This window comes from Rhamphochromis longiceps, linkage group LG8, assembly GCF_057381845.1.
Source record: "Rhamphochromis longiceps isolate RC_006_pf linkage group LG8, R_longiceps_female_GT1.1, whole genome shotgun sequence".
Lineage (NCBI taxonomy): Eukaryota > Metazoa > Chordata > Actinopteri > Cichliformes > Cichlidae > Rhamphochromis > Rhamphochromis longiceps.
The window spans coordinates 2,844,813-2,864,376 of NC_140564.1; the positions used below are offsets into that span (position 1 = coordinate 2,844,813).

Consider the following 19,564-nt stretch of genomic DNA (forward strand, 5'->3'; position numbering starts at 1 on the left):
TCTAGGTCAGCGCTACGCTGAAATTCACTAAATTCACGTTTTGAGTGTGTTTCTGCGAGTGCCGACCTTGTGCAGGAAGTCTCGGACTTTGTCCATGTCTCTGTTGAGGTAGATGTGCCACAGCGCCCCTGGTGTTTCACTCGAGTCTTTTAATCTCTTTCGAACCCCCTCATCTAGATCCTCCTCTTCCAGACGCTTCAACACTCCTTCAGAAAAACAAACTCGTCGTTCATGTATTATCATTTTTTAACAACGACCTTTGTCAAACTGTATCTATGTCATTCAGCTCTCAAAAATCTAAACTAACAGTCGTTTAGTTTATGACATAATACAGTAAACAAACCACAGATTAACTCATGTTTAGTTTTCTCCATTTTGACTCTTTGACAAAGTTTCTCTCAGCCAGCGATTCAGGTAATGCTAACAGCTCCTGTTAGCCCTCACACGTTTCACCAGCCTTACCAGTTTTGGACAGGACTCCATTGCCTTTGGCTATTCCAACATAGACCAGAACAGAGACCACATCGGACACTTCCACGTGGAGTTTTGCAGTCCCAAAGTCCTGGTCCTGAGATGCAGCTACACCTACAGTGACACCATAAGAGCACTTAAAATAATGCATGTGTGGAACTTTATACACATAGTTCTGAGTATTATGGTAAATGGCCTGTATTTGTATAGCGCTTTTACGAGTCCCCCCTAAGGACCCCAAAGCGCTTTACACACCCAGTCATCCACCCATTCACACACTGGTGGAGGCAGCTAGGGTTGTAGCCACAGCTGCCCTGGGGCGCACTGACAGAAGCGAGGCTGCCATATCGCGCCATCGGCCCTTCTGGCCAACACCAGTAGGCGGTAGGTGAAGTGTCTTGCCCAAGGACACAACGACCAGGACTGTCTGAGTCGGGGCTCAAACCAGCAACCTTCCAATTACAAGGCGAACTCCCAACTCTTGAGCCACGATCGCCCACATTATATTATATATGTGGTCATCTATGCCAAAAAAGTAATGAGCTGGTAAATAAGATGCGATTTAAGACCTTTAAATGTGTAGTTTTTATGTCCTGGGGACTGAAACTCAAAATAACAGCTAGTGTTGGTGGGAGGGCTTTCTTCTCAAAGAAAATGGTTTTCTGGGAAACCTCGACTCCAACTGGGAACGTGGAGGCAACCTTGACACACTCAGCATCATTTTCAAGTTTCTTTGTAGGAACAAAGAAATCAATGTCACGATGAGCCCCAGAAAGTTGATTCTGATGAGCAGAATCTGGCACTGCTAGATATAAACTGACGGCTCCTCTTACCATAGGCACAACAGAGTCTTGGCCCCAGATCTGGCCTGACAAAGAATGAAGGCAGGTGAGAAGCCAGGTTGAGGTTCCCTTCTGGATCAGAGTACTCTGGCAGAGGCAGGTTCTTCATCAAGTCATCATATCTGCAATGAATACTTGTATTTAGACGGCTTCGTCGTCACTACTGAGTCATTTACGTACCTTCAGACCTGTTTTTAAAAGCAGTCTGAGGATCAACACCGGTGCTGTGTACCTTGAAGGCATGAGGGCCATAAACTCTTCTCCAGATGGCCAGTCCATCAGTCGGTAAACCATGGGCTCGCCATCTTTGGACTTTGGTCGCTCTGAACAGTTGCAAAGGATCCAGTCAGACTCGGTCACTGATGGTTTACCATAGTAATGCTCACAAGACTAAATGCAGATGAACTTACTGGTGATGTCTTCAAATCCATCCCAGAACTCCTTGATCCCAGAGTTGGACAGCACCTGGTCTTTGCAGTTCAGGAGGTCTCCCTGATGGTCTGCAAACTCCTGGTTGAAGGAGTCGGCCTTCCACAGACTGGCATTCAGTCGCTTATGGATCCCAGACACCAGCACAGGCTACACAAACACACAAGACACACAATGCATCTCAACACCAGGGTGATGAAGCTTAGTGGAGCACTGCTAAACCGACTTGCTGTACACGGATGTGCACCTGTCCGAGCTTCCAACACTCTCTGAAGAGCTTCCAGTTGTTCTGGTTGCGGTGATCTCTGAGCCACAGTAGCCGTCTGTTGTTCAGCCAGCAGTGAGGGATGTCTGGATGCTGACTGCTCGAGTCCTCCGCTTCTGCTGCAGTAACAGGTGCTGACTTCTTCTTCTCTGCTTTGGCTTCCTCAGCTGGGGCGTTATTGTTGATACTTAGGGTGATGGGCTCTTGCTTCGCTGACAACTTAGTGGTGATGTTCTGGCGGCTGGCGGGGATTTTATTCTCTACAACCGAAGCAATGATGTCATCGAGGATATTGGGCATGCTCCGCCCACCCTTCCCAGTCTACAGAAAAAGGAAAGAGGATCACACATATTACAGGAAATAAAAACCTGTGGCTTCTGTTTCTTTTTCCTTTCTTTACATTATGCTGGGACATGGGAAGTGGTCGGGTAGGACTGGACTGAAAAAGCAGCCCATGTCCAAAGATAAACTTTAAAGAGTTTCAGAAAGACGGGAGAACTATGGCTCGAGGCCGCTTTAGACAATTACACAAAAGTCTGGCTCCTTGGAGCAAAAATCTAAAAGAATAGGTGCAGCTTAAATAAATAAAAAAATAAATGATTGCACACAAACATCCTCTTACATCCAAAAACAGAAGTGGAGGTGATCAGTTATCCTACCGTTTGCTGCTTTGTTACTTGTTCAGACTCCTGTTTGAATTGTGAGCATGTCCTGCATTTGTTTTTTGGGTTACAACTTAATGTATCCTTTAAATTTCTTTAAACTGTGCAAAAGTCTTGAGCCACCCATCATTTGTCTATATTGTGACTAAGCGAGGGGAGACTGTCACTGTAACTTTCTATAAGAGAGTTTGAAGGTTGGTCTTTCTCTGATTCAGTTCCTGAAAGAAGGAGCTTGAAAAGAAAAGAGAACTGACTTCTTTAAGTTTCTTGAAGGCGTCTCATCTCTGATCCAGAAAGCTTCTTCAGTTCTAAGACCAAATGGTGGAGAGTTCCGGGGTATTTAGGTCCTAGTGGGAGCCCTCTCTTCAGAGGGTGGCTGACCCACTGTTGATCATGTGGCTCATCCAATGAACCACGACGTGAAAGTCATGGGTCACTATCAGCAGAGGTCTGGGCTGAAACCGCTGTCAGAGAACCGATTAGAACTAAAGAAGCTTCTCGGCTGAAACTTCCAGTCCAGTCACTTTTTGCTCCAAGCTCCTCAGACTACCATGACCTGGATGACTGAGGATCTATACAGGCCTAATTTTAAAAATGTCATAAAGTTTGGGAAAATGATTTTTATAACAGTGTTCTGTAAATACTTCCTGCAAAGAGGGCTGTGTACGAGTGTTCAGAACCACTGCCAGGCATGGAGAGCATATTTGTCACTGACCTAATGATAGTCTGGGCTCTTATCTGTCCCTGAAAAATATTGGCCTTAAAATTATTGCAGCGATTTATCAGAGATGTGCAGAAAAAAACTTGCTGCATTCAGGATCCAGAAATGAATGATTCACATTTAGTTTCTGCATTTTATGCAAGAACATTAGCAGTGCAGTTAAATAATCACTTTATGCTTTCATTATCAGAAGTCACCAATAATCAGAGTGCACGCATCACTTCCTGTCTCCTATCCTGCTTGTTCAGTTTGCACAATCTGTATTTGATCTGCTACACACAGATGTCTGTACCAGTATTTAGGCTCAATGTTATGATTCTGGTATAATTACAGAATGCCTGTACACTTTACAAGCTACATAAATGCATGTGCCTCCACACAGCTCCCCCTGGTGGCTACACAAGACATCGCCATATCTGCTGTTTAGGCCATTTTAAGTGGCTATACCTGTATGAATCATATTTAAACACTGAACACAGCAGACTCTGTGTACCTGTGAAGCAGCGGAGTAGACCGGTGCAAAGGCAATTCCTGCGTCAGTGGAGCCCAGCTTCAGCTTCCCTGCTGTGCTGGTGAGGAGATCTCTGAGTGTGGAGCCCTGCTCTGTACTGTTACCCAGTGAGGGGGTTTTGCACTGCTGCAGGACTTCCAGGCTGTCCCCTTCTTTGTCCTCCTTCACAGATTTACCCAGCACCACCGACTCTTTGTTTTCTGTTACAAAAAGAGGACGGAGCCAAACTACACATTCAGCGAAACATTTAAACTTAAAGAGTTAATGGTGTGGACGGATTATTAATAATAATTTGTGGCTTCTGTTCCTCTCACCTTTCTTTTCCTCCCTGGATTTCCGCTCTGCCAAGTCTGCCAGGAAGTGCAGAGGCGACTGGGACTCTGGCGGGGTGATGGGAGCATTTGCACCGTCGTTACCTGGACTGGTTCCTCCACCACCTCCTCCGTTAGTTTCTGACTTAACTCCTCCTAGGTCAGAGGTCTGCAGAGAGCCTGGCTCAGCTTTCACCAGGGACAGCTTGTTGCTGTGATTCAGAACATTCTGCAGAACCTGGACAGAAGGAACAGTTGGATGAACTCACTTAACTGCATGAAATCACAAAGCCTTCATGTCAGAGGAAGAATAAACTTTATTTAAACAGTGACCAAGCAAAATGCCTGTCCACAGTATTGATATCCCCTGGGTTACAGGTTAATAGATAGCTATGATCACCACACACAGCTACTGTATTATTAGTTCAACCACAAAGCTGTTAGAAAACTACTGTTAAGCCTGCTTAAAGTCCACCATTCATTAGATAGAAGAGCCCAGATAATAGCACCTGTTTTCGGTTCACTTACTACTAAACCACAGTCTATGATTAACTCTAGTGCAGGAACTGATGGACCGATGATGCCATTTCTGTATGTTAAAGCTATTAACCATGATGTGGCTGGTGTCGGCTGCAGGTCCTGTGTCTCTCACTCAGCAGTGGACCACAGCGACCCACACATGTTGATCTAGTCTGTGCCACAAAGGTAGCATCATAACAATGTCATAAAAGACTGCCCCCACCCTACCTATCACTTAGAAAACGTTGTCAATGACGTTACACGGTCAGTGCTTACAGCTGTGAATGGCCCGATCGATATCTATCATCTATTGTTTTGCTTTACGAGTCATGCCCACTGGTGAAAGCTATTCTTTTCTCTTGATCCCATTTTATCTTTTCTTTTCTTTGCAAATGTGGTTTACTGGTGACAGCACTCATGTTCCAGTGGTCCCACTTAACATATCTGTCTTATGAGCTGTCATTCCAGCGCATGTCTGTATCCCGTCTTCCTTCTCTCACCCCAACCAATCACAGCAGATGGCCCCGCCCCTCCCTGAGCCTGGTTCTGCTGGAGGTTTCTTCCTGTTAAAAGGGAGTTTTTCCTTCCCACTGTCGCCAAAGTGCTGCTCATAGGGGGTCATATGATTGTTGGGTTTTTCTCTGTATGTATTATTGTAGGGTCGACCTTACAGTATAAAGCACCTTGAGGCGCCTGCTGTTGTATAAATAAACCATCTGCGATTCATCATTTTGTGTTGCAGTCAAGGCCAGACTGACTTGCTGCACCATCCTGTGGAATTACATGTTCTGCTCTGTATCATGGAAATTAATGAAATGAGTCAGAGGCAGAGAACAAGCGTTTTCAATGTAACACAAATCCAATGTCAGAGGAAGTAGATCTGCAGTGTGTACGCACTGCTGAGCAAACACACAGGCCTTTATCTCTATATCGAAATGTGACTACAAACCTGAAGAAAGCCAAAGCCCGGGGTCCTGTGATACTGAACAACATACATGTCATGATCATTTCAGCTAACTCTCAGCGTGTTGGGCCATGCACCCATCTCACTCTACATTACCACCACTAACAATCACAGGCAGCATCGCACTATGCTGCTTTTCAGCAGTGAGCGACCTGCCACAAAAGCACAGCTAACAGGTTTTTCTGACCTGAACTCTGCACATTTTAAATTCAGCACCTCTTCAGAAAGTCTTGACAGTGAGTCAGGATGTGATTGACTGGAAGAGGGTGTGGTACCTGTGAGACTCCGTTGGTGGCAGGCAGTTTGGTGAGAAGGTTCTGTTTGCTGGCACAGGGACAGTGAGAGCTTATGTTGTGTTTTTCTCTCAGGGCGTGCATGGACGTCACCAAGTCTGTCAGCACTGAAACGTCAAAATCAAACACACAATATTAAATAATTGTGCTGCAAAGTATCATTCAGTCATAAAACTACACACCAGCTGTTGTTCAGGGAAATAGCAACACAAAGAGCTAGGATGGACTGTACCTGAGCCAGGGATGATCTGGGTGGGCATGAGGTGTTTGTGGTCGTGGGCTTGGCCTTTAACACACTTTAGCCATCCATACAGCTCTTTATCTGATCATAGAGAGAAAAAAGTCCCGCAGTGAACACACTCAGACACAGTGGAGAGAAAGGTTACATACACGCGCATGTTGCTGAAAAAGACTCCGGTTCAACCGCTTCTGACTTTTGGTGAACTGTCCAAATAAGCCACACTGACCTTTGGAGCTCTTTCTCTCCTTGGCCTTGTAGCAGTCTAGGCAGACGACAAAGCCACATTTCTGACAGACCCAGTGGATGTTGAAAAGTGTGGCTTCACATGCGTCACACATCTCCCTCACCCCTCTCACTGCTCGCTTCCACGCCAGCTTGGCTGAAACACACGATAAAGGTTCAGAGGAAAACACGCTAAGACGTGTTCATCTAAACTCTGACACTATTTTTGAGAAAACTTACCATCCTTCTTAATCCAGCTGGATGCAGTATTCTCTGTTGCTACCATCTGACAGAACTTGTCTCCTATGAAGCTCAGGATGTACTTGGCTGTGCTTTGGTCCAGGTGGCTCTGCTCCATCGGCCCCGGGACCCACAGGCTGAGGGCCTCATCGTCAAACTGGTCTGGAGTGGAGAAGCCATCCATCCGGATGACGCCATTCTTGCTGTAGGAAAGCCTAGATGAGAAGAAACATGAAGGCTATCTCAGTAAGGTGGTGCACACGTGTAGGCTGGCTGTCCAAAGAGGAAGCTGATGAAAGAAGCGCATCTACTATAAAAATGTTCAAACAAGGTTGTGCGTGACTGTATTTTGGTTTCGGACGTGTTTTTGGTGACAAAAAAACAAATGTTGCTTATTTTGTCCTTACAGTCTTAATCAAATAGCTGAGAAAAAACCAAAAGTGTGACATGTTTTTAAAGCGCATGTAGTTTTAAACATGACGTTACTCTGAATCCAGCATTAAAGTGCCAGAATCCAGAAACAGACACACGCACTAAAGCAGCTTTTACTCTCAAACAGAAGCACGAAAGAGGCCTGATGTCACAAACAACTGTTAACTTGTTACACACAAAGTTCAATAGTCTGACTCGTGTTAGCCAGGATGGGTGAAACTGTCTAACACCCAGGCAGCCTGCTTCAAACAAAGACTTTATTACCACAGAGGAAACAACAACATCAATATGACCTGGACGGATCATTTCAGGTAAATCTCAGCAGGTGTGGCACTCTACGAAGGAGCCAGTGCACAGATAAAGCAGGAGAGTTCATAGAGTGAGTGCTTTACCGTCTGAAATAGTAGAAACGACAGAAGACGGGGGAGTGAGCGGGCTCCTCCCCTTTCTTGCTGCGGACCACCCTGCACTCCCTACACTTCTGCAGGTTGGGGCCAATTTCTGAACATGAATCATCCTGCAGGAAGGACTCTCCCGTCTGCTTCAGCTTCTTCACTTTCCTCCAGTCCTTGAGCACAGAGCGAGGGATCCCATCTAACATGCATAACATCATAATCATTAACTGTGACTACGCTTCATTTTTAAATATTAACATAGAGTTGCTCGTCAAGAGAAACACAGAAAATACATCAGATAAAAGAGGAGATTTTCTTTATAAGCAGGGCGTAGATGGAGACGCGCTCACGTCTTTGCCACATTTTCTCTCATCTGAAGTTACAGAAATCACTCTGAGTAATGTGACTTCAATAAATAACATTTGATTAAGAAAAGCATCCAAGCAGTTTCCCTTCAGAAAGAATGAATATTATATCCTCTGATAGAACATATGAGACCAGCAGTCACATGGGTGCTTCATGCCACACATGCTGTTTAGCATCTACACAAACAACCTTTTATGTGATAATGAAGCTAAAGCTGGGAGGTCATAACTGTCACTCCTGTGTATCAGAATATCTTCACTGTCACTGTAACAACAGAATTAAGAGCAGTCCCTGCAGTGCCACGAAAGACAAGTTTAAATATACTTACAAAAGAATAATAACAGAAAAGAGGCAGAAGCTCATAATGAAGGAAACCTTACTGCACCTGCCAGGCTGAGCTGCAGGCTGTGTCAGACACCTATACTCATTTATAAATGTAATTGTTACATCAAACAACACCTTCACCTGGACTCTGTATAACATGCACGATGATGCTTCTGGAAAGTGAAGCCATGCAGAAATACTAAAGCTGTGCTCAGAAAGAATATTCAGACTCTTTAGAGTGTGCGTGAGTATGAGCACGGCGAAACTACTCCCTGAGTTTATGATCGCAGCTGCTCATTTTGCAAATATAGCCCGTGTTATGTTCAGGAGGAGGATGATTCATTGATCTGTTACACAGTTTTGTTCCTTCGAGCTTCCCGAGAACACGTGAGAGACTCTGGCTAACACTGATTCATTGTGTAAATGTTACCCCCACAGCTCCCAGTTGCACTGCTGTGACAAAAACACTGTTGCATGCTCCCTAACAGCAGTGACACAAACCTACAGCGAGACACGAGCGAGGACTTACTGCTGCTGGCCAGTTTGAGTTTAGTCTTCTCTCGGGCTGATCTGAAGATGCCGTTGGGCTTCACGTCGTCTTCCTCTCTGTCGTTGTCTCCTTTCTTCTTGGCCATGTCGTTCTGCTTCTTCTTGTAGGTCGGTTTAGGCTGACGCTTGGCTCGGCCCTCCATCTTGCTCTCGCTGGTGTCAGAATCATCTCCCCCGCTCTCCGAACCAGACTCGTATGTGCGTTTGTTCACCCTCCTTGACCCCACTTTTCTCTCCTCCCCGCCTCCTGGAGCTCCGGCCAACTTGTCCTCAGGCTGTCTGTCTCTGTCACCTTTGCTTCCAATGTCTTTGCTCATCTCGACCTCGTTGGAGGTGGAGGCGCTGAGATTGACGGTACAGGGCTTGATCATTTCTGACATGGCTGCTGTGTTGCTTGTGGTAGTGGTGCTCGGACTTTTCTCCACTTTCATACTGGAGCTTGTAGTGGTAGCGGTGTTCCTGTCCTCCTCGGAGTGCCGGGTTAACCAGGCTTTCTTCAGCTTGTGGTAGTTGTTGGGCTGCGCAGAGCTCGGTAAGGCTGATCCCAGGGACTGGCCATTAAGCAGGGGACTTGACTTGCCTGGTGTGGTACTCCTGCTCGCTGAGCTATTGCTGCTGCTGTCAAACGAGACCGAGGAGGCCTGACTAGTAGCAGGTGGAGGCGGGGAGCTGGAAATGGGGGTTTTCTCAGTGGAATCCACAGTTAAGGAAGAATTTTCAGCTGTGACTGACGAGGGAGGAGTAGAAAGGTTGCTTCTGGACTGTGCCGCAGCTAAAGCAGCTTTGTGCTTCTTGAGGTGGATAAACGAAGAGGCGTAAGGCTGACTCGAGCCAGAGATTGAGCTAGGTGTTGGGGTAAGGCTTGGGCTGGGGCGGGGTGCTCCTGCTACACTCGCAGGATTCAGAGAGACGCCTGGAGATGCGCGTGAGCCAAAGCCCTCCTGGAGCTCCTTTTCCGTCTCTGGTCTTATATGGCAGAGCACCCGACCCCCAGTGCCAGGTTTGAGCGCTGCAAAGTCACATCGAGCCGAGTAAACTGGCTCAGGAGTAGCGCTCCTGGTTTTACTCTGAGAGCCAAAAGCTGAGGAGACTAAAATGGCAGTCCTGCACACAGAGTTTGTAGCACCGGCTCCCACAGGTCCTGACACACCTGGCACAGGAGTCTTTTTATAACCCTCCAGGTTCAAGTTAGGCTGGATGACCCTACCTGCTGCAGGTTCTCGTGGACATTCGTCCTGAAACTTCGATGTGTAGAACCTCCCCTGGGGGAGCTCTTTGTGGATAAGAGCACCAGATTTCTTAGCACCAACGGGACTGTCGTACTTTATAGACGATCGCACAATGACCGATGCCATTGCCGACTGGGGCTTATTTTTAGAGAACCCCTTATCTCCAGAGCACACCCCTCCTCGTTCCTCGATCAAGTCTCTGCCTTTGCACCCATCTGCGGATGGAGCCGCCATCTCTCCGGGGGTGGCAGAGGCCACAAAGGTGATGGCAGCAGCAGTCCCGTGACCTTTGATGTCCCTGAGCTCTGGCAGCAACGTGGGGGGCTTCTGCTGCTCTGCTGATGTTTTGCTACCAGTTACTGGCTGAATGGGAGTGAGGGTTGGAGGAGAGAGGCGTCCACCGTGCGCGGCTCTTTCCCTCTCTGCAGCCTCTTTGCGTTCCAGCGCGTGCTGTGTGGGTGGATGGAAGACAGGTGCTCGGTGGAGAGATGGCATTGCCCTGAGCTGTTGCTGCTGCTGCAGGTGATGATGGTGATGGTGTTGGTTAGAGGCTGAAGATGAAGAGGACAACGTGGAGGAAGGAGGAGAAATAGCAGGGCTGCGACGGTCTATCCTGTCTACGCCTGCGTGGAGCTGATGCTGCGGCTGAACGAGGGTCACCTGCTGACTGAGCTGCTCCGTGATTTTCCCCGCTAAACCTTCTCCTCCCTCCGGCTGGTGCTTGATGAGAGGAGGGGGCTTGGAGAGGGAGTTTTTGGAGCTGGTGTGGTAGCTGCTCATCGACAGAGCTCCTGGGCTCTGCACGGCGGCCCCAACACCGGCCACGACCCCCGGGGCCCCCATCGACACTTTGTCATAGTAAGGACCGACATCTTTGGAGGGGTAGAGTCTGGGAGGCTCATTCACCACACTGTTAGACAGCGTGGTGTAATAGTTGCTCTTTTCTGACTGCATGGTATGAGTGAGGGCGTGGCTAGTCTTGGGGCTTGGCGAGGGAAGACCCGGCATCCGAACACAAAAGCTCGAATCTCTGCTTCTCTCTCTGTCCCTGTCCATCGCAGGGTCGACGGAGCGCTGTATTTTAGCCGTGAAGGGAGCGACCTCAATGCTCTCCTTCAGGATTTGACGGTTTTCCTCTTTGTATTTGCAGGCGCGGTCTGCTGCCTGGAGCGCCTCCTGAGAAGAAAACAGAAACGCTGCAAGAAACGCTTCTCACACTTTCTCCTACATTTGTCACTAAAACAGAGACCACGGCCATCACAGTCAGTTTAAATGAGGGCTACACTGAGAAACGGGAAGCAAGGGCCAGACGATCCATAGACTTTAATCAAGTGGAAAATAAATGTCTGCAAAGGCATTTGACATGCAAGCTTAGCTGAAAGTGTCTGTGCAGCATCAGCTTTGCTTCTTAACAAAGTGATAACAACAGGGTAGCGCGCTGATATGGCCCATGTGCTTTAATATTTACACATGACAGACAAATATACGACTCTGATGCCTGAATGTGTCCGCTACTCTCAACCCGCCTTTCTTCCATCTGCTTTAAAAATGAGTGTTTATCAGGAGAGTGTGCGAGCAGCCACGTACCTGTGGACTCGTCAGACGGGCCTTGCTGTGGGGATCCAGGTAAAGGCGGTGCAGATGGACGTCTTTTCCTGTTGGAGTGCGACTTCTGTCTGTCTGCTCCTGCTTCAGCTGTGCCAGTGTCATTGTCCTCATGGGATCCACGTAGCCTTTCTTATCCACATCTCTGCACACGGACAGGACAGATATTCAACTTCATGAAACAAGCTTTTACCATCTTTTTCAACAACTGCTCCTACTGGAAAGATCTAACTGTGTGTGTGCAGGTCAGTGTTCATGACTCAGAAACAACTGATGGATGGTTTAACCTCAGCCATGTTTTGTGTTGGGTAGTCAGTGATGTTGGTTGTGTAAGGTGGCTACAAGCTGCTGAATGAATGGCATTCTGGGTAGACTGCTTCTGTCATGGTCCGCGGCTGGTGTCCAAGGAGCTGATGGGATGCCCACGCCCACGCGTGTGGCTGTCGACTCCACACCTGCATCCCATCCCAGGCGATCAGGTGGACCATTTAACCCAGCTCTGCCAGCTGCTCCACGCCAGTCCGTTAGTCGCCTCTCAGCGGTAACATGCTTCCACGTGAAGGTGGTTGCGAAATTCTCTTTTGCTGGAACAAACGCTAACCCTTTCCTTGTGCGCTTAGGTAACAGCTCGGCGTGTTTGGAGCCCTCTCCTGCCCGCCTGGAGTTTTTGGATCACTACCGGCACTCGTCTCCTCTATTCACCTGGAGTTTCCCCGCGGACCCTCAGCCCTCCCTCCGGTTCCCACGGCCCCGTCTGGACCGTAAGATTAATTCTCTACCCACGTATGCTGTTAAGCCTCTTCCTCTTTCTGTTGCAGCCTCCCACAGTCCCGATTACGGCGTTCCTGAGTTATTTCCCGGTCCCTTGGTTTTCTAGTTACCTGGCGTGTTTTCCTTTGACCCTTCCGGGACACCCTTAGTTAAAATAAAGTTTTTTGCGTGCACCCTGGCGTGTGTCTCTGCTTCTGGGTCCAGCTTGTGTGCTGAACTACGGTTCATGACAGCTTCAGTACGGCGTTAGTGCCACTTCATCTGAGGTATTCCCTGCAGCTCAGAGCCACCTCAGGTCTGCTCTGTGAGAGCTCTCTGAACACGGAGCTTTTGAAGTAAAGAGGAGTTCAAATGTCCAAAGCAAATATTCAGCGGCTCCTATATTTTGTGCTTCTTTTTACCCACAGTAGTTAACTTTTTAATGCATATTGAAGCCACCAAAGAATTTCCTGCTTCCCCTCAGTGCACGTTTTCATTTCATGTGTGAGGTTCAGTAAGAAGTGAAACACAAACATTTGTGTTGTACGGAGAATGAAGAAACTTAAAGACTCCTTAGAGTACCGTGACCTGCGAGACCGTCTGGTTTGACAGGAAGTAGTTCTTTTCCTCAGCGTGGATTTTCTCCACTCTTCAATAACAACAAGTCACAATGGCAACGTGGCCAAACTACGATCTTTATGTTAATTAAGTGTTTTTAAGTCAACACTTAATCCAACCATCCATAATCTGTCCTCTGATCTGTAGAAGTTGAGCCTGATTTACCTCGCCATCACCTCCTCTAACGTTTTGAGCTTTTCCCTCCATAGGACACAAACACAGGTGGGAAACACAAATCAGCTACTGTGGGACTGTCGGTCTGTGTCACGGACGTCATTCATTCATCTGGTGTTGCAGGGTGTAACCCATCAAACATCAGCAGCTCTTTGTTTTCACAAGTTCATATTTTCAGTTTCCACTGAAATGCAGAGAAACAATGATTCCAGGTTTCATCAGTATTAACGCGGGTTTGGTGACAGAGCGACGGTGCAGCTTTAACTACAGCACTGATCTTTCTGCTTACTCTTTATGAAGATCCATGCTGGTCTTTGACAACGGAGGGCTCGTGTGGGCGATCTTGACGGGGGGGCGGTGGGCATCGGCGCTGGCTGGCCGGACAGGAACGTGGCTCAGCATTCCCAAACTGTCAGCAGCAGCAGTCTTATGGAGCCATGGACTGGCAGCATTCTACACACAAACAAAAACACCACTGTTATTCTGCTCATGGCAAAAAACTACGTGAGGAAACATGTGGCCAACCAATAATGGGGGGAGGTTATTATGTGCCTTAGACACTCGCGTCTGATTGGCCGGTAGCTTTTTTAACACAGGCTTCTTCATCAGAGGTCCAACAACACAGCTGGGAAAAGCAGCTTTATTTCAGCTTTGATTAGTATGATGAACAATCCAGTTCAACCAGGACATGTATGAAAATAAAAGTCTCGGGTCCTGAGTGGAAAGTATCTTTAACAGATGCTGTAATTCACCTTTGGGTGAACGAACCTGACATGAGCTTTCAGTTCCAGCTGAACAGGGTTCAGGCTCTCTCGGCGCATGTGTGGGTAACACAGTTCATTACTTTTAACCAGTAATACTCGATACAGGAACTATAAATGCATTAGGGGTGGGGGAAAATCGATACTGTGTAGCATCGTGATATTTTGTTTGCTAATAATGTATCGATACAGGGACAGCAGAAATCGATATTTTGTTACAAAAAAGGTTTTGGTGCTCTGACTTCAGAGCATGTTGATCCTTTTTCTGAGCAACAATCCTGACACTGTCCAAATGTGTTTGACTTTTTTTTTGGCAGCAATAAACATGACAGTTTACTTATTTTAATTTAAGACATGTTTTATTTTAATTAAGTTTAAAACTTTTTTATTTAATGTAAAATTATATTTTGTTTTAATTTACTTTCAAATTCTTCAGTTGCTGAAGGGGCTGCATAGTTTTCATATTGCATAGTTCAGAATAGCTATAATTGTACCAGATGGTTTCAGTTAAGTTGGACTAGACTGTAATACAAACCGTTCAGTTTGTCAACAATAAAACTGAAATGAGAGAAAGACTGAGTGCGAGACTTTGATATTAGATAAAATGAATATTGATAAAGTTTAACTTTATGTACAGAATCTGAATATCGCAAAATATTTTAAAAATTGCAATAATATCGTATCGTGCGTTAAGTATCACATGATATGCTATGAATATGAAGATACTGACAGACAGCCAGTTTGTCTGACCTAACAGCAATAATGTTAAAACATGTCATGAATCACACTGACTGTAAATGTTTAGATAGTTTTTTTCTCACAGCATGTTTCATATATATGATTGGAACATGTTTGTGCAGCCTGTTTACTAAAACTACTGAATATATTTAGTCAAGTTTAAAGGTTTCACGTCAGTCGTCCTCAGCTCTGACCATCCTTCACTTCATGGTTAACGAATGTGTTTTTACCTTTGGAAGTGCGCCTCGTTTTAGAGACACATGCAGGGTTGTGTATTATCACTATATAGGGCTGATCAGGGGAGGAGCTCAAAGGAGGGGCGTGGATGCTAGGGACAGGATGAGATGAAGGTAACGATCCACCCATGAAGAGAGCGGCCGAAAGATAAAAGAAGAAGGTGGCAGGTGTTGTCGGCTGATTGTGCGTTTCCTCTAATCAACATGAAATGGTTAATGGGCTGATATGGACTGATAATAAAGGCCTTGTATTCCACTTTTCTGCTCACCTAAAACATATTTGTGTTGTTGCTTTGAGTGTTTTAAGTCACATTCAACAACACACACCTACACACAGCACTTTCTACTAATCACACTCAAACTCTGACAATCACACCAAACTCTGGAATACAGATGGAGGGAACAAGCTGCTGGATGTCATCAGCCTCCACATGAAGGGGTCCGACCCCAGGTTTCCTCCACGGACTACGAATAATGACTAATGCAACCTGAAGCCAGAAACTCTCCCTGGATTGGACTAGTCACTGCGATGTCACCCACCGGTGAACCCACTCCACACAGGGAGGACTTTAGTCTGCTCAGCTTTTTAAAACCAAACGTCGTCAGCGCGTCACAATCCCGGGAACACGAACTGTGGATCTGAGGGACGCTGCACGCTCACTAGCTAACAACCTGTGATTTATAAGTCACATGTCTTTACTGAGGTCACAGAGCAAGACAGCAAAAGGTCACGTAAACCTCTGGTCACCAGTGAAGCTCCTGCTGGAAATGAGAAATAACTGGAGGTGTAAGGTGCATCGTAATCGTCTGCATTTCTCAGAAACAGATGCTATATCGCTCTTTTACACCCATTCTACGCCTGCAACTGATGCTAAATGTGAAAGTGGACATTTCAAGGCTGTCAGTTTAAAGTCTACGTTCCTGAATGAACACACAACTGGTGTTACTTTGGCACCAGCTCCAGAAACAGATCGCTCACCTGACCTGTTAATAATGGTTTAGACGACTAAAACATAAAACTGAACAAGCGCTACACACCATTAAAATACTAAAAGAATAATTCCTTTCACACCAGCCAGTTGTATGTTGTTAAAATATAATCCACAAGGTGGCAGGCTTCGGTATCACAAAGCTCTGTACTACTGCTATTACTAGGATCAATGTAGCGTTGTAGTGCTGGCATTTTAGGAAGGTGCAGACTTTCACAGATCCATCCATAGAGCTCAGCGACGTGCATTTGGGCTTTACAGGTGAGCGTCTTATTTCATTATTGTGTCACACATCATGCTCACGGCCAACAGGCTTATAGGAAACCAGGGGAGCAACAGCATCTGCCAGTGTTAAAGAAAAAACCAGCCTTTGGAAACCACAGCAGCGAACTTTTGAACATCAAAACGGGTAAATCACTGTAAGCGTCAGCACGCTGGAAACAGACATCTCGATAAAATAAATATGGACATATGGACACGTGTCATCCTGTTGAATGAACTGTCGTATAACAGAAACAGACTATAGCTTAAAGGTGACACTTCTTCTTTCTGCCAACCAAATCTTTCCTTCGCCTTTACCACATCCTTTATCTTTGTTCACCAGTGGAAATATGAACACAAACACGCTGACATGGGTGCTCCTGTACACCTACCCTCCTGAGAGAGGCCTCAGAGTTCACAGTAACAGGATTTTCAGGGTGGACCCACTTAGCCGTGGGTCCACCCAGGTTGAGCCCTGGTGGGTAGGACGTTGGCGTTCCGTTGGGGTACTGCCACAGGATTGGGTACAGACCAAGTCCTGCAGCCCCGCTGTGAGCTTGGGCTAGAAGAGATGGCGAATGGTGGCCCTGGCCCTGAAACACACAGACGCATCTTTAGCTTTTCTTTAATGAGGGTAAAAAGACAAAGACACTACTCTTCTCCACAGTACAGGACTGCAGCACACAGGAGGCACACCTGTAGGTACTGCTGCTGGTGGGGCAGAGCAAGGTGACCCAGACCTCCCGGAGAGTCGAGTCGAGGGTGGAGAGATGCTGCAGGAGGGGCCATGGCTGGGAGCACAGTGGGAGGCAAAAGGTGTGGGTGAGGCAGGGCGGAGGTGTGAGCAGGAGCAAGGAGATGGGAAGCTGCGTGGGGGTGTGACGCAGGGGTAAGGCAGGGCGAGTGGGGGGAGTGCAACGTGTGCAGGTGGGGATGGAGATAGGCTGCCACGTGATTGGATGAGACTGTTGCAGAGGCGGAGTTCTCTGCGTCGGAGCGAACCAGAGCTGGGTCTCTGTAAACAGTGAAGGGCTCATTCTTCTTGATAATCAGCGGACTCTTTGTGTTGCTGCTCGTACTGACCGCGCCCGACTCTAGCCGCACTGGCTTGAAGCCAGACCGCGGAGGTTCTGCCAACTCTATTTTAACTGGCAAACGAGACGGTGGAGGCGGGGAAGTATCCGAGTACCTCAGCATTTTATGTTTAGATACCTCGGGGGAGGTGTTAGGTTTAGGTTTAGAGATGTCCGCCAGGCCTGCGTGGGCCTTAGCTTTGACGAGATCAGCTTGACTTGCGTTGGGGTAGGAGGGGCTCTGAGAGCTGTCGGGGCGGGATTTCTGCTTCAGGGAGTCCAGGTGAGCTGAGCCGGGGTTTGGGCTGGAGCTGATCTGAGGTTTAGATATGTCAGGGGGGAGCACCGTGTTCATCTTGTGGGGGGCTGGTTGCTGCTGAGGGTGCTTTCTTGTCTCTTCAGATAAAGAGGGACTCTTCATGCCAGCGTGGAACGACTGTAGTGTATGGTGCTGCTGCTGATGAAGATGATGGTGAGGAAGGACATTTTTCTCCTTTTCCACCAGCAACACATTTTCAGCTATAGATGTGACAGGCCTGGGAAAAAAGCACAGCAGGAAAAGTAAGAAGCAAGTATGATGTTGACCATATTTGAAAGACTATAAAGTTAAACGTTGAGAGAAGTCCTCAGATCACCATGTGGTCCAGGGCAGGTTTCTGTGATTGCATTCAGTTACGATCCAGGACTGGGACACGTTTCTTTTTCAGTTTCAGATCCTCAGTCCACTTTGTCTAACCATCTATCCATGTACTTCCTGTTAGCCTAGTCACAGGTCTATCCGAGTGTGACAGGAGAAACAGCAGGGTGCATCCTAAACATGCTGCTAGTCTATCTCAAGGCTACAAAAGGCGAGAGAAGGTGGGAACCTAACATTCATGTCTTTGCACTGGAGCCTACAGTAACCAGAAAGAGTCTACATGAATGGCAAAAACATGCAAACACAGAGGGGTCCTAGTGGGCTGCTCTATTTAACAGTGACATCCACCATCCAGTGCGCTGCCCTACATCTTGGCTAAGTGAGCAATACTTTTGGTACACAAAGCACACTGGAGGAATAAACACATACGTAAAGAATATATATTTATGCATACCAGGTAAAACAAAGTTCAGTATCTCCCTCAATCTGCAGGTTTTAGGGAATCACAAAGCCACAAATGTGCAGTAGCTAGGAGCCAGAGCAGGCCGCGATCACAGCTGTGCCAGATGTGGTTCTAGTTTTGATGACCAGAGATCCATTGTGTTTGCTAAACTTGTGTTGACTGCTAATATTTTAATATAAAAAGGTGTTTTACTCTCCTAAAATAGGCCCACAAATCCAGCAGTGGTTGAGCTTGCTTGCAGTGACCTATTGACCTATTGTATTAAATTCTCTGCTTTCTTTCCATTATTGGTGTCTTTTATCATGGTGGTACAGTCTTATCTTGCTATAACCTATGTGCTGCAGTTTACTCTTATTGGTGGCTTTTATCTGTGAACATAATTCGTTACCTTTATGTATTTGATGTGTGAACTGTTTTATTTTTTATTGTTTTATGTAAAGCACTTTGGTATGCCCAAGGCTTTTAAATGTGCTCTATAAATAAAGATTGTTGTTGTTGTTGTTGTTGTTGTTGTTGTTGAGCTCTACGATCAAACAGCACCGGAAATAATTCCAACTCCTGGTTTTGGAGTAAGGAAAAGGCCCTGGGAAAAGTAGTCCCACTCCACAGCTGGATCACCACCACATTAATGTTTTTACAGCCGCAGCTCAGGCACCACACCTACGGGATGAATTTCAATAGAATATGTCGCCTTGATCTCGAATTATCGCAGTCACCAGATTTTCAGAAACCTTGACCTCTGACCCCTGACCTTGAGATAACAGCTATTGTATCAATGTAAACTCGTACGTCGCTTCATTCTGTCACAGGCGTCCATGTCACTCGGGCGCCGTCCCAGCATCAGGTAAAAACACGTGAGCTGAAATATTTAAAACATTGTCTGCACTCACCTGATGACCTCAGAGGACGCAAACTCCAGCCTGCTGCTTACGCTCTTAGTCGCCGTAACGCCGCCTCCCAAGATGCCTTGATGCTGCACGGGAGGTTCCATCTCCGTCCTGCGGCCTCCCTCCGATGGCGAGGGAGACGGCGCTACAGGAGGCGATGAGACGGGTGAAGGGTTGAGAGAGAGGTAAGGTGAAAGGGCCGTGGACTCGGCCTTTTCGGAAGCGAGCAGTGCCGACACAGCCTCTGAGCTCTCGCGGTGCACGGTGGCCTGGGCGTCATCTGTGATGTCAATCACACCGGCGCTGTGGAGGTGGGACAGCGACGGCGTCTGGGATCGAGACGACGCTAAAACAAAACACAACAAAGTAAGAACACTGAAGCGTCG

General features: G+C 47.0%; 1 protein-coding gene across 3 annotated transcripts in view; it reads right to left on the reverse strand.

Annotated features, from left to right (window-relative positions):
* The window catches only part of LOC146662892 (jumonji domain-containing protein 1C-like), a 119,755-nt gene that overhangs the window by 3,664 nt on the left and 96,527 nt on the right, over window positions 1-19,564 (reverse strand). For all 3 annotated transcript variants that reach the window (XM_085415464.1, XM_085415462.1, XM_085415465.1), the window contains 19 exons: window positions 19,182-19,524; window positions 16,815-17,727; window positions 16,511-16,711; window positions 13,423-13,586; window positions 11,574-11,736; window positions 8,738-11,162; window positions 7,516-7,717; window positions 6,692-6,906; window positions 6,456-6,608; window positions 6,221-6,310; window positions 5,971-6,095; window positions 4,216-4,450; window positions 3,884-4,101; window positions 1,990-2,328; window positions 1,724-1,892; window positions 1,546-1,636; window positions 1,305-1,435; window positions 463-585; window positions 67-206 (listed from right to left, as the gene is read on the reverse strand). In XM_085415464.1, coding sequence (XP_085271590.1) covers window positions 67-206; window positions 463-585; window positions 1,305-1,435; window positions 1,546-1,636; window positions 1,724-1,892; window positions 1,990-2,328; window positions 3,884-4,101; window positions 4,216-4,450; window positions 5,971-6,095; window positions 6,221-6,310; window positions 6,456-6,608; window positions 6,692-6,906; window positions 7,516-7,717; window positions 8,738-11,162; window positions 11,574-11,736; window positions 13,423-13,586; window positions 16,511-16,711; window positions 16,815-17,727; window positions 19,182-19,524 — 6,440 coding nt within the window. The remainder of the gene's footprint in view (window positions 1-66; window positions 207-462; window positions 586-1,304; window positions 1,436-1,545; window positions 1,637-1,723; window positions 1,893-1,989; window positions 2,329-3,883; window positions 4,102-4,215; window positions 4,451-5,970; window positions 6,096-6,220; window positions 6,311-6,455; window positions 6,609-6,691; window positions 6,907-7,515; window positions 7,718-8,737; window positions 11,163-11,573; window positions 11,737-13,422; window positions 13,587-16,510; window positions 16,712-16,814; window positions 17,728-19,181; window positions 19,525-19,564) is intronic.